The 13,800-nt window shown below is 38.7% G+C and overlaps 1 protein-coding gene across 3 annotated transcripts in view; it reads right to left on the bottom strand.

The window, feature by feature from the left end:
* ACMSD (aminocarboxymuconate semialdehyde decarboxylase) overlaps positions 1–13,800 on the bottom strand; it is a 325,314-nt gene that overhangs the window by 159,815 nt on the left and 151,699 nt on the right. For all 3 annotated transcript variants that reach the window (XM_053698228.1, XM_053698227.1, XM_053698229.1), the window contains one exon: positions 11,135–11,184. In XM_053698228.1, coding sequence (XP_053554203.1) covers positions 11,135–11,184 — 50 coding nt within the window. The remainder of the gene's footprint in view (positions 1–11,134; positions 11,185–13,800) is intronic.

Here is a 13,800-nt window from a genome sequence, read left to right as displayed (position 1 = left end):
TACATACTGTAAATTATGGACTGCACATTCCACAAGGTATACCACAAAGGACGCTGAACAATTAATGCAACCTATAGTTTGAAAGGTTTGACCAGTAACATATGACTGAAAAGTGTTGCCCACTTTGATGTAGTCGCAGGCTTTGCAACGTGGGTTTCCACATCTAAAAGTGCCATTAGTAGATAGCCAGGTACTAGTTGGACGGGTGTTAGGTAATTGACTTGGGGACAAAATATTGCCCAATGTTAAATTCTTAGATTACACACATTTGAACCATTTTTCCACTGTCTTTTTCAAGGACTTATCCCCATATAAGATAGGATAATATTTGTGTATAATTTTACAGATAGAGGAATATTGAGTGAAGTATTGGGTGATGAAAAGAGGTGTCATATCTCCATCATTACTCTTATTTCTTTGTTGTCTACTCTTTCTGCTGACAACTTTGGAATCATTCATTTCCAAAAGATCCACATTTTTTGACATGTTATTCAGGAGGGTAGCTGAATAACCTCTTGCAGAGAGGCAACTTTTTATTTTGTTGCTTTCAGCAGCAAAATCTTTCTGCTCTGAGCAAATTCTTTTTAGCTTGAAGAAAATGACCTTTGGCCATCCCCCTGAAGACATGACGTGGGTGTGCACTCTTAGCGTGCAATATTGTATTTCCAGATATTGGTTTACGAAACAGTTTAGTTTAGATCTTACATTCTACAATATCTCCCGTTAGGGTAACATCAAGGAAGTTAATGCTATCAGTATGCCATTCATGGGTGAATTTAACCCCATTCGTGTCACAATTTAGATATTTAACAAAATCTTCAGCACATTCCTGGCTTCCCCTCCACACAACTAAGAGATCATCATTAAATCTTCATTAGAAGATTATATATTCAGCGAAGGGATTACTATCTGCATATATACAGTTACGTTCTAACCATCCCATAAAGATGTTAGCATAGGAGGGGGCAAATTTTGCCCCCATAGCTGTCCCCTGTATCTGAAGATAAAGAAAAAGCAGGGTCTCCAGCACTTAAACAATTTTATTTGCACAGTTAGCGACGTTTCGGGGTCACAGCCCCTTATTCATGTTTGGTATTTGACATGGGCCTGATCAACCTTTAAATACCTTAAAATTGGCGCCTTCCCCACTCTAATTGGGAGAAGGCCAATATTTTACATACACCAAAAATTTTTATTACAATATAACCACCTATAAAGTTAAAATGTTACAAAACATCAATTCATTTACAAAAATTCATAGAAATGGAAAAATGCCCCTTTAATAACTGAATGACAGCTCATGCAACTCAAGCAAGGGAAAGTCCCCATGTTCTTTTTACTCAAAAGAAGTTGTCTATTTTGTTTACTTGTCCCTATATCTGTGTGAACCAGATGGTCCCTTAGACTTTTAACCCTGTTATGTGCCATAATAGGCAGTTCTTGTAACTGTGGAATACTGGTATTACACTCTTTAAGAATGTGCCAGTTTTTACGTATTAGACTAGACACCTTATTACTTAAGGGGCTGTACTGGCTAACAAAAACCAATCTGTTCTCCTTAGGATTTTTATTCCTAATGTCACCTAATGTCTCCATGGTATAATCCAAAAGTTTTTTTGGGTATCCTCTGTCAGTAAACTTTTTTGACATTTCTCTAAATCTCGCCCTATGAGTCTCCTCATTATCCACAATTCTACTGACTCTTAATAGTTGACTCCTAGGGAGGGAGTCAACTAGAGGCCTAGGATGAAAACTATTGTATTTTAATATGCTGTTTTTGTCAGTCTCCTTCTTATACAGACAACTTCTTTTGAGTAAAAAGAACATGGGGACTTTCCCTTGCTTGAGTTGCATGAGCTGTCATTCAGTTATTAAAGGATCAGTTTTCCATCACCCACAAAGTGGGAAAAAGTTTGCAATCAAGGGGTATTACACCTGTGAAACCACCCACGTTGTGTATCTCATAAAATGCCCATGTTCTTCTATTTACATAGGGGAGACCACCCGTAGAGTGAGGGACCGTATGAGTCAACACAGGTCCAACATTAGGTGCAAGAATAAGGAGGCACCACTATCCAGCCATTTTTTAGAAAAAGGCCATAACATCAGCCAACTAAGGAGGCAGGTCATAGACCATATCCCCCAAATAGAAGAGGCATAGACAGAGAATGCCAATTAAAACAGAGAGAGATGTGGTGGGTTCATAAATTGGAAAGTATGTCACCCAAAGGTCTCAACAGAGACTTTGATTTATCTTGTTTCTTTTAATGTCTCTTGTAATGTGCTCCATGTAATATTATTTTTCACCCCACCCTTGTTATTTATACATTCTACCTGCAGCTCTAGCCCAGAATTGTTTTTAAATTTTTCTATGAATTTTTCTATGAATTTTTTCTATGAATTTTTGTAAATGAATTGATGTTTTGTAACATTTTAACTTTATAGGTGGTTATATTGTAATTAAAAATTTTGGTGTATGTAAAATATTGGCCACTAGAGGGAGCTTTTCTCCCAATTAGAGTGGGGAAGGCGCCAATTTTAAGGTATTTAAAGGTTGATCAGGCCCATGTCAAATACCAAGCATGAATAAGGGGCTGTGACCCCGAAACGTCGCTAACTGTGCAAATAAAATTGTTTAAGTTCTGGAGACCCTGCTTTTTCTTTGTATACATGTCTCAGGGTTTGGCAGCATCCTGAGGTCTACCATGCACTTACCCTTTGAATGTGTGCTGTTCCCATTGCTTCAAGTTGTATCTGAAGATAGTAATTCCCCTCAAATAAAAAATAGTTGTGTTCGAGGAGGAAGCCAGTAGTGTGAAGAATAAATGGCAAATGCTCAGGTTCCAATTCACAACAAAGCTCCAAAAAATATTTGACAGCTTGTAAGCCCATGTGATGGGGAATAGTTGAGTACAACAAAACAACAACGATAGCCAACCAACTTAGTTGAATGGGCACCACAGGATGATCAACCTAGAGATACTTAGCATTATCTCGATCCAGAATGCCCAAACTTATTCCATCATCCACTGGTGCCCAATTTTAACTTATTTAGGACAATCCTTGATGTTAATAAATTTGTGAGAAAACTCACATTGAGAAAACACTTTGACAATGATGACATCGAAAATAATATTTCTGATGAATTACCTGATAATTTGGATAGACAAGTTGAATTAACCTTTGATGAAGCAAGAGATCTAACCACGCTTGAATCTTTAGCACATGAGAGTGAGTTTCAGGGAAGTGGGGGTAACACTACTGTTTATCCTCGTTTTAAGCCATGTTCTATTTTTTTTTTTTTTAATTTTCAAAAGCTTTATTGAAGATTCAGTCAAAATAACAATACAATGGTATAAATGATTAAGAATCATGCATAGACAAAGGAAATTTTGACATATGTGAATTCCTCCAATACCACAAGGGGGCACTCTTGGCCCCCCAACAAATTTATATAATACAGGGGAGGAAAAACTGATGCTGTAGGTGGTCACTCATGGACCAAAAATGTGATAACATTGCCCCTTCGGGCTTTCAACATAAAATGGCTAACAGTAATAACATCGGAACAGAAGGTTAGACACACAATTGGATACCAAACCACCCCCAGACTTCGGCCCCTGCTGATATGAAAGTCCGTAGGAGTACAACAATAGAGTAAGGCCATAGATATAACTCTCTATGTATCAAATGTGCTTTTCCCAACAGATGGGGTTATGGATTGCCCTGGGAGCCAGTATCAAGATGTAGCCTCTCATCCATAAGTTTACATGACTATTGAAGTTCAAATAGGGGGATGATCAGTTTATGTGAACTATCTAAATGGAAACCTTTTAAGGAGGGCTAGGCTAAGATAATATAATAGAGGGGTACATGGCCACTAATTGATTATCATAAAATTAAATTTATAGTTAAAGACACAGTGATGAGAAGTATGGAAATTGACCTTGACCCATTCAGTATCTAGAAGGGCAGTCCTAAAGAAACTTATACATGAGGCAAGTTGGCCGTGACTTAGGTATGGAGCACACTGTGAAATTATTAAACATCTCTGCTAACAGTCCCACTCCCCCACAGAACAGATTATGCAGTATACAGTCCAGCTTAGCTCATGGCTATTCAATCATGTATACGTATATGCACAACCCCTGGTAAGTATTAGTATGAAAGAGCAAAAATTAGTAGAATTAGATGTAGGCTTGTTATAGTGGCAATGGCCACTACTGGCATTATAGTGATAAAATATGGGCCCCACTAATCTGGCCAGACTGGGTGGGAGTTTGCTGACCTAATACTATGTACGGTACAAAGAAGCATATTGTGCGAGTGTAGGGTAGTTTTTAATAGCCAGTGACCCAGCCATGTGCTTTACAATGACAGGGCAACTGTCTAACAAGAAAGAAGGAATCATAATTTGAGCATATAACATGAGTCATGGGTTAGTATCTTATCACCCCCATCAACTACCCAGGGAGCTATATATGTCTGAGCATACAGTGTATGTACCTGATATAGATCTACCCTGCTGTAAAGAAACATGAGTTAACTTTAGTGGCAAAGCAGCTTAGTGTGTCACAGCGATTGCTCCATATCCCACCAACATACTAATTAGAAGACATTACAGTTAAAGGCCCTCATTGTAAGCAGTAAATTAGACAAAGCATACAAGACAAATACAAATATTTTATGGGGTCTTTGGTATAACAAAAGTTCAGCTATCTCTAGCAGCAGTAATTATTTATTCCATATAGTCACTGATAAGTCAGTTTGATAACGTAGGAGAGGCAAACAGTTGTACAATACGGACACAGAGTAGGACCTCTAAAATCAGATATTCTGGTCAACATCTACAGAGATAGAGGTGCCACTGAGAGTCAAGTTGTTGGAAAGCCTTTCGAAGTTTGATCTACTAGGCTTGCTGCAACTGCTTCCCAAAACCGCTGGATAATATGTAAGGTACTCCAGAAGATAATAGAACTTAGCGGGCAGTTGGAGGAATTAGTAAGCCGCTTTGTTCAGGAAAAAAGTTCAACTTTCTAGCCGATGTCCGTTCTGCTTGGGGGAAAGAAAAGTCTTACCGGTATGATTCCGAGCATGTGGGGATAAGGGTGCAGGAGGCCAAGGATCTCGACTTTAGATAACCCCTTTCCAGGTGATGCTGCAACAGAAAACAGGTGTCTCAGAGCTGAACCCGGCTCAACTAGTGTGAACCAGCAAAGTTTGGATGTGTCCACAGGGCTGTTATGAAGGGTTGGGATACGCGCACCAACGGGCCGCCTCCCAGGGAAGCCAAAGGTAAACACAGCTCCTTCCGTGAGAAGTGCGGGTCTTCGTGTGTCTGAGCCACCCACGTCAAGCTGCAGGGGACTCTGCTGCATTGTAAAGTCACTGCCGACATTCCCCGGGTTAGGCATATCCCACTGCTGGGGGATCTGAACAATCTTCTCCATGTGTTGAGGAGCAACACTGCATTCCTCCATATCCCTGCTCCCAAATTCACACGTGCCATCATAATCAGTGTAGAGTGGTGCAGCCTCTTCCGAGACCAATTCAATTAGAGACTCCACATCTCTTTCGGCAGAAGCCTTGAGTTCTCGGTCGCCATCTTGGGTGTCACGTGGGGACGAGCAACTTGCAAAACTCTGCGCAATGAGGTAGCGTAGTGTTCGTTGAGAATCTCAGAAATAGTATCCTCTGTTCCCATTATATCTATATCCATAATGTGTAGTCAAGTAGGACTACTCGTAACCCAGTCGTCTGGGGGGGGGGGGGGAATGTACGGTAGCTTAAAACACTGTGGCCTGTCAGACAGTGTCGCTTAGTTTGGCTAAACAGCATAGGCTAAAGAATCAACCTAGATAGGCTCATACTCCACAGCGGTCTTGTAAAGTTATAATCACCAAAGGATCTTAAATATCCCTTAGGAACCTAAAAAAAGGCTCAAATATGTTGTATGTAGAACAGGAGCTCCTCCAAGATGCGTCCTGCCGGTTCAGCTCGTTGCTCTGCCCCCCCATGTTCTATTTTTTACCCTATACAGAGCAGAGGGAAAGTATTAGAACTATATCACAAGAGAGTGATTGAGGTTCTCCAAGCTCTGTACTATATCACCAACACCACAAAACCTAACTTGTCTGTAAAAGAGAATATGGCGATTAAGTCTTACCAAGACAATCATTCTATTGTCATTCACCAGTCAGACAAGGGGGGAGTGTGGTAGTGGTGGATAGACAACAATATATTGACGAGGCTATTCATCAGTTGAGTGATACTAGCACCTATCGTGTTCTTCCTTGTAACCCCACTTTACAGTTTCAGAGGCAACTTAAATTCTTGGTGGATGATGGAATCAGTTTGGGCATCCTGGATCGAGATACTGCTAAGTATCTCTTGGTTGATCATCCTGTGGTGCCCATTTTCCATCATCTGCCAAAGGTACATAAAAGTATATATAATGTCAAAGGAAGACCATTGGAGCCTATCTATCAAGCTCCGAAAGGAGCTTGACGGCCCGTGTTTCTGGCGAGTCTTCAGACTCACCAGAAACAGCAGTTTTGAACCAGCAGTCACAAAGACCGCTGCTCCATAACCTGTCCGCCTGCTCTGAGCAGGCGTACAGACATTGCTGCGAGCTGCTGGTGCAATGCTGAATCCGCCAGACTTTAATAAATAGAGGCCATTGTCTCAAGATTAGGCTCTCTTTTTGAGCCTATGTCAGAGTGGCTGGACACTTTATTCCAGCCTATTGTGGCTAGTCTTCCTAGCTTCATTAAAGACACTATGCATGTTTTCGACTCGCTCAAGAGCATTCATTGGACTGAAGAACTAAGTTGGTTGGCTATCGAAGTTGTTTCGTTGTACTCAACTATTCCCCATCACATGGGCTTACAAACTGTCAAATATTTTTGGAGCTTTGTTGTGAATTGGAACCTGAGCATTTGCAATTTATTCTTCACACTACTGGCTTCCTCCTCGAACACAACTATTTTTTATTTGAGGGGAATTACTATCTTCAGATACAGAAGACAGCAATGGGGGCAAAATTTGCCCCCTCCTATGCTAACATCTTTATGGGATGGTTAGAACGTAACTGTATATATGCAGATAGTAATCCCTTCTCTGAGTATATTATCTTCTACAGAAGATTTATTGATGATCTCTTAGTTGTGTGTGTGTGTGTGTGTGTGTGGGGGGGGAGCCAGTAATGTGCTGAAGATTTTGTTAAATATCTAAATTGTGACACGAATGGGGTTAAATTCACCCATGAATGGCATACTGATAGCATTAACTTCCTTGATGTTACCCTAACGGGAGATATTGTAGAATGTAAGATCCAAACTAAACTGTTTCATAAACCAATATCTGGAAATACAATATTGCATGCTAAGAGTGCACACCCACGTCATGTCTTCAGGGGAAGAGCCAAAGGTCAATTTCTTCGAGCTAAAAGAATTTGCTCAGAGCAGAAAGATTTTGCTGCTGAAAGCAACAAAATAAAAAGTTGCCTCTCTGCAAGAGGTTATTCAGCTACCCTCCTGAATAACATGTCAAAAAATGTGGATCTTTTGGAAATGAATGATTCCAAAGTTGTCAGCAGAAAGAAATAAGAGTAATGATGGAGATATGACACCTCTTTTCATGACCCAATACTTCACTCAATATTCCTCTATCTGTAAAATTATACACAAATATTATCCTATCTTATATGGGGATAAGTCCTTGAAAAAGACAGTGGAAAAATGGTTCAAATGTGTGTACTCTAAGAATTTAACATTGGGCAATATTTTGTCCCCAAGTCAATTACCTAACACCCGTCCAACTAGTACCTGGCTATCTACTAATGGCACTTTTAGATGTGGAAACCCACGTTGCAAAGCCTGCGACTACATCAAAGTGGGCAACACTTTTCAGTCATATGTTACTGGTCAAACCTTTCAAACTATAGGTTGCATTAATTGTTCAGCGTCCTTTGTGGTATACCTTGTGGAATGTGCAGTCCATAATTTACAGTATGTAGGTATGACCACTAGGGACGTTAGAACAAGAATCAGAGAGCACCTAGGTTATATAAAAAATGAGTCACGTTGCTCAGAATTGTCTAGACATTTTCTGGATATACATGATGGGTGTAAAAGATTTCAAGTGGTGTGCTATTGAACGTATTAATAATCTTAAAAGAGGAGGTGACAAATCTAAAATCTTGTCTAGACAAGAGGCGTTTTGGATTTTGAAGTTATCCACACAGGTACCCAAAGGTTTTAATTCAGAATTTGATCTGATTAATTATTTGGAATGATTACCCCATCCTTATGTGTGCATACATGTGTCTATATGTTTTATACTTTGGTGCAATATATATTTCTTTTTATATATATTTTGGCTGCTAGTGTCACTATTTATATGTATGGATATATAGATATATATATATGCTTATGGATCAATATAACACTGTTTAAACTGTTGGTTCGGTTCTACAATATGCTGTCTATTTATGCAATCTATTCAAGGTTGTGCCATTTGTCGTTCTCTGTATATATCTGTAACTCTGCGTGCATTTATTTAAGTCTCTATCCCCAGCAACAGATAAATCATGTGTATAGGTATAGCAGGTGTTTAATCACTATTAAACCAATGACATTGTTTTGTAACCTTTTTAAACTGCTAATTGACTAACATACCTTAGGTCTATGATTACGGCAGTTTGCCGAAACGCGTAAGTCCAGTCACTACCTTCCTGTGTGTGCTTTTTAACGTTTGTAATAAAAGACTGTTTATATGTTTCAACTACCACAGTGTTCCTGAGTCCTTTTGCCAGTTTACTACATTAATAAAACCTAACACTACTAAATAAATTTGTCTAAAATTATAAAAAATACTAAATTACGAAAATTAACAAACAAAATTATCAAAAATAAAAACAATTACACCTAATCTAATAGCCCTATAAAAAAAACAACCCTAGCCTACAATAAACTAACAATAGCCCTTAAAAGGGCCTTTTGCAGGGGATTGCCCTAAAGAAATCCGCTCTTTTACCTGTAAAAAAAACAAAAAACACGACCCACCAACAGTAAAACCCTCCACCCAACCAACCCCCCAAAATAAAAAACCTAACTTTAACAAAAACCTAAGCTACCCATTGTCCTGAAAAGGGCATTTGTATGGACATTACCCTTAAAATGGCATTCAGCTCTTTTACCTAAAGCACAAAACCATAATCTAAAAAAAAAAACACCCAAATTTTTTAGAAAAACACTTAACACTAACCCCCGAAGATCCACTCAGTTTCTGAAGTCCGGACATTCATCCTCATCCAGGTGGCGAGAAGTCTTCATCCAGGCGGGGAGAAGTCTTCATCCAGGGGGCGTCTTCTATCTTCATCCCTGTGGCGCGGAGCAGGTCTATCCTTGAAGACATCTGGCAGGGAGCGTCATTTCATACAGTCACCGCCGTACACTGGATCTTCAATGCAAGGGAGCCTTTTCAAAATGGAGTCCCTTGCATTCCTATTGACTGATTTGATTGTTGAAATTCAAATCAGCCAATAGGATGAGAGCTACTGAAATCCTATTGGCTGTTCAAATCAGCTCCGCGCCGGATGTCTTCAAGGATGGACGCCGCCTGGATGAGGATGGATGTCCGGACTTCAGAAACTGTGAGTGGATCTTCAGAGGTTAGTGTTAGGTTTTTTTTTTTTTATTTTTTTTTTTTAGATTAGGGTTTTGGGCTTTAGGTAAAAGAGCTGAATGCCCTTTTCAGGGCAATGTTAAAGAGCTGAATGCCCTTTTAAGGGCAATGCCAATACAAATGCCCTTTTCAGGGCAATGGGTAGCTTAGGTTTTTGTTAGAGTTAGTTTTTTTTTATTTTGGGGGGTTGGTTGGGTGGTGGGTTTTACTGTTGGGGGGTCTTTGTATTTTTTTTCCAGGAAAAAGAGCTAATTTCTTTAGGGCAATGCCCTACAAAAGGCCCTTTTAAGGGCTATTGGTAGTTTATTGTAGGCTAGGCTTTTTTTATATTTTGGGGGGCTTTTTTATTTTTATAGGGCTATTAAATTAGGTGTAATTGTTTTTATTTTTGATCATTTCGTTAGTTATTTTTCGTAATTTTAGTGTTTATTTTTTGTAATTTTTTATTTTTTCTAATTTTAGACTTACATTTTTTTAGTAGTGTTAGGTTTTTTTAATGTGTAATTTAGTTTTTTTAATTGGTAGTTATGCTAATTTTAGTATAATAGTTTAGTATAATAGTTATGTTAGGTTAATTGTTAGTTTAAACTTATTTTTTTTTAATTCCACAGGTAAGTTTTTATTTGTTTTAAGATAGGGATATTGTAACTTTAATTTAAAGTTAGGGGGTGATAGGTTTAGGGGTTAATAGTTTAATTTATTAGTGGCGATGTGGGGGGCTGGCGATTTAGGGGTTAATAGGTTTATTTAGTAATGCGATGTGGGGGGCTGGCGGTTTAGTGGTTAATAGGTTTAGTTAGTGGCGGCGGAATAGGGGTTAATAACTTTATTATAGTGACGGGGATGTGGGTGGGCGGCAGATTAGGGGTTAATAAGTTTAATATAGTGTTTGCGATGCGGGAAGGCCTTGGTTGCGGGTTTAATAGGTAGTTTATGGGTGTTAGTGTACTTTGTATCAGTTTAGTTATGAGCTTTGTGAAACATTTTTGTTACACAAAATCCATAACTACTGCTCTCAGATGGCGGAATGGATTGTGTAGATATAGGCTGTAACGCAAGCATTTTAGCCTCACCGCACAACCTGTAATACCGGCGCTATGGAAACCACACACAAAAACGTATTTTTTTGCGGGATTGACGTTGTGTTACAGGATAAAATGCTTGCGGTATAGCTATACCGACACTCATAATAGCTGAGTTACTGTTTTTACTCTGAAATTGCCATTTTTTCAGCATTAAACCCGTAACGCAAAACTCGTAATCTAGGTGAATGTAAATGCTATTGCATTGTATTTTTATTATGCACCATTTGATTGTATTTATAGGTCATTTAAGAATGAATGTTTACATTTGATTACCATGTCCCTTTAAATATATATAGAATATTAGTGAATTTAAAGAACTAGACCCATTTATTTTAATAGACAAGAGAGAGTTTTAAACTTACCCAGTAGCTGAACATTACAGGAACTGTAGAGAGCGCTTGCACTGTTACTCCTGTATTCAACAAGAAACATCTTTAATTTGTTAGACCTCACAAATTATACAGTAAATACAATATAACATGAAAAATATAATTTTCTTATTTCTACAAATCGCATCTGCAAAAAGGGGGGGATTTAAAAGAAAATATCATCAACATTCTGCTCCTCCTGATATAATGTTCTAAAACCAAAAGATATGTGAAGGGGCACTTACTAACCACCTGTCCTCATCCCCATTCATCAAAATGTCTTCTTTGTATTAACTTAGATTCAGGTTTTAAGAGGGTATCAACCAAAATATATTGTTTTTTTATGTGAAGTGATTACTAGTTAAATTCTTAGGTATCTACTTATCAAGCCGTCAACTTACTTGCATTCAACGACACCAATACACTCGCCTAAGATCGCCTAACATCGCTGCCGTGGACCTGAATACGTTCTCCAAAGTTACCAAAAAGCTGTCAAAAAGCCGCTCACCAAGTACGGGGTGATGAGCAGAGGACAGTTGTTAAATAACAGACATCGATCTCGCTGCTCTTTGGCTTTTTCCCAGCTTTATTGGTAAACTGTCACTAAACACCCACACTATACTATACTGTTTTACCCCTATACCGCCGCTCCTGGAGCCCACCGCAACGCTTATAAATGTATTAACCCTTAAACCGCTGCTCCTGGAGCCCACCTCCACCTACATTATGTTATTAACCCCTAATCTGCCCCCCTACACCGCCGCCACCTACATAACACGTATTAACCCCTAATCTGCCGTCCCCAACGTCGCCGCCACTATATTAAATTTATTAACCCCTAAACCTAAGTCTAACCCTAACCCTAATACCCCCTAGCTTAAGTATAATTTAAATAAATCTAAATAAAATTACTATCATTAACTAAATTATTTCTATTTAAAACTAAATACTTACCTGTAAAATAAACCCTAAGATAGCTACAATATAACTAATAGTTACATTGTATCTAACTTAGGGTTTATTTTTATTTTACAGGCAAGTTTGTATTTATTTTAACTAGGTAGAATAGTTACTAAATAGTTATTAACTATTTAATAACTACCTAGCTAAAATAAATACAAAAGTACCTGTAAAATAAAACCTAACCTAAGTTACAAATACACCTAACACTATAATTAAATTAATTCCCTAAATTAAATACAATTAAATACAATTATCTAAAGTACAAAAACCCCCCACTAAATTACAGAAAACAATAAACAAATTACAAGATTTTTTCAACTAATTACACCTAATCTAATCCGCCTAACAAAATAAAAAAGTCCCCCAAAATAAAAAAAAGCCCTACCCTAATTAATTAATTAATTACAAATAGCACTTAAAAGGGCCTTTTGCGGGCCATTGCCCCAAAGTAATCAGCTCTTTTACCTGTAAAAAAAATTACAAATCCCCCCCAACATTAAAACCCCCCACTCACACAACCAACCCTACTCTAAAACCCACCCAATCCCCCCTTAAAAAAACCTAACACTAACCCCTTGAAGATCACCTTACCGGGAGACGTCTTCACCCAACCGGGCCGAAGTCCTCAACGAATCCGGCAGAAGTGGTCTTCCAGATGGGCAGAAGTGGTCCTCCAGACAAGCAGAAGTGGTCCTCCAGATGGGCAGAAGTCTTCATCCAGACGGCATCTTATATCTTCATCCATCCGGTGCGGAGCGCGTCCATCTTCAAGACATCCGACACGGAGCATCCTCTTCATCCGACGGCTCTTCTGGAATGAAGGTTCCTTTAAATGACATCATCCAAGATGGCGTCCCTTCAATTCCGATTGGCTGATAGAATTCTATCAGCCAATTGGAATTAAGGTAGGAAAAATCCTATTGGCTGATGCAATCAGCCAATAGGATTGAAGTTCAATCCTATTGGCTGATCAGAATTGAAGGTACGCCATCTTGGATGACGTCATTTAAAGGAACCTTCATTCCAGAAGAGCCGTCGAATGAAGAGGATACTCCGCGCTGGATGTCTTGAAGATGGACCTGCTCCACGCTGGATGGATGAAGATAGAAGATGCCGTCTGCATGAAGACTTCTGCTCGTCTGGAGGACCACTTCTGCCTGTCTGGAGGACCACTTCTGCCGGATTCGTTGAGGACTTCGACCCGGTTGGGTGAAGAATTCTCCCGGTAAGGTGATCTTCAAGGGGTTAGTGTTAGGATTTTTTAAGGGGGTATTTGGTGGGTTTTAGAGTAGGGTTGGTTGTGTGGGTGGTGGGTTTTAATGTTGGGGGTGATTTGTATTTTTTTTTTACAGGTAAAAGAGCGGATTACTTTGGGGCAATGCCCCACAAATGGCCCTTTTAAGGGATATTTGTAATTTAGTGTAGGGTAGAACTTTTTTATGTTGGGGGGCTTTTATATTTTGTTAGGGGGATTAGATTAGGTGTAATTAGTTTAAAAATCTTGTAATTTGTTTATTATTTTCTGTAATTTAGTGGGGGGGTTTTTGTACTTTAGATAATTTTATTTAATTGTATTTAATTGTATTTAATTTAGGGAATTAATTTAATTATAGTGTAGTGTTAGGTGTAATTGTAACTTAGGTTAGGTTTTATTTTACAGGTACTTTTGTATTTATTTTAGCTAGGTAGTTTATTAA

Source organism: Bombina bombina, chromosome 1, assembly GCF_027579735.1.
Source record: "Bombina bombina isolate aBomBom1 chromosome 1, aBomBom1.pri, whole genome shotgun sequence".
In the NCBI taxonomy this organism is placed as follows: Eukaryota; Metazoa; Chordata; class Amphibia; order Anura; family Bombinatoridae; genus Bombina; species Bombina bombina.
This window is presented reverse-complemented; position numbering and strand designations above follow the sequence as displayed.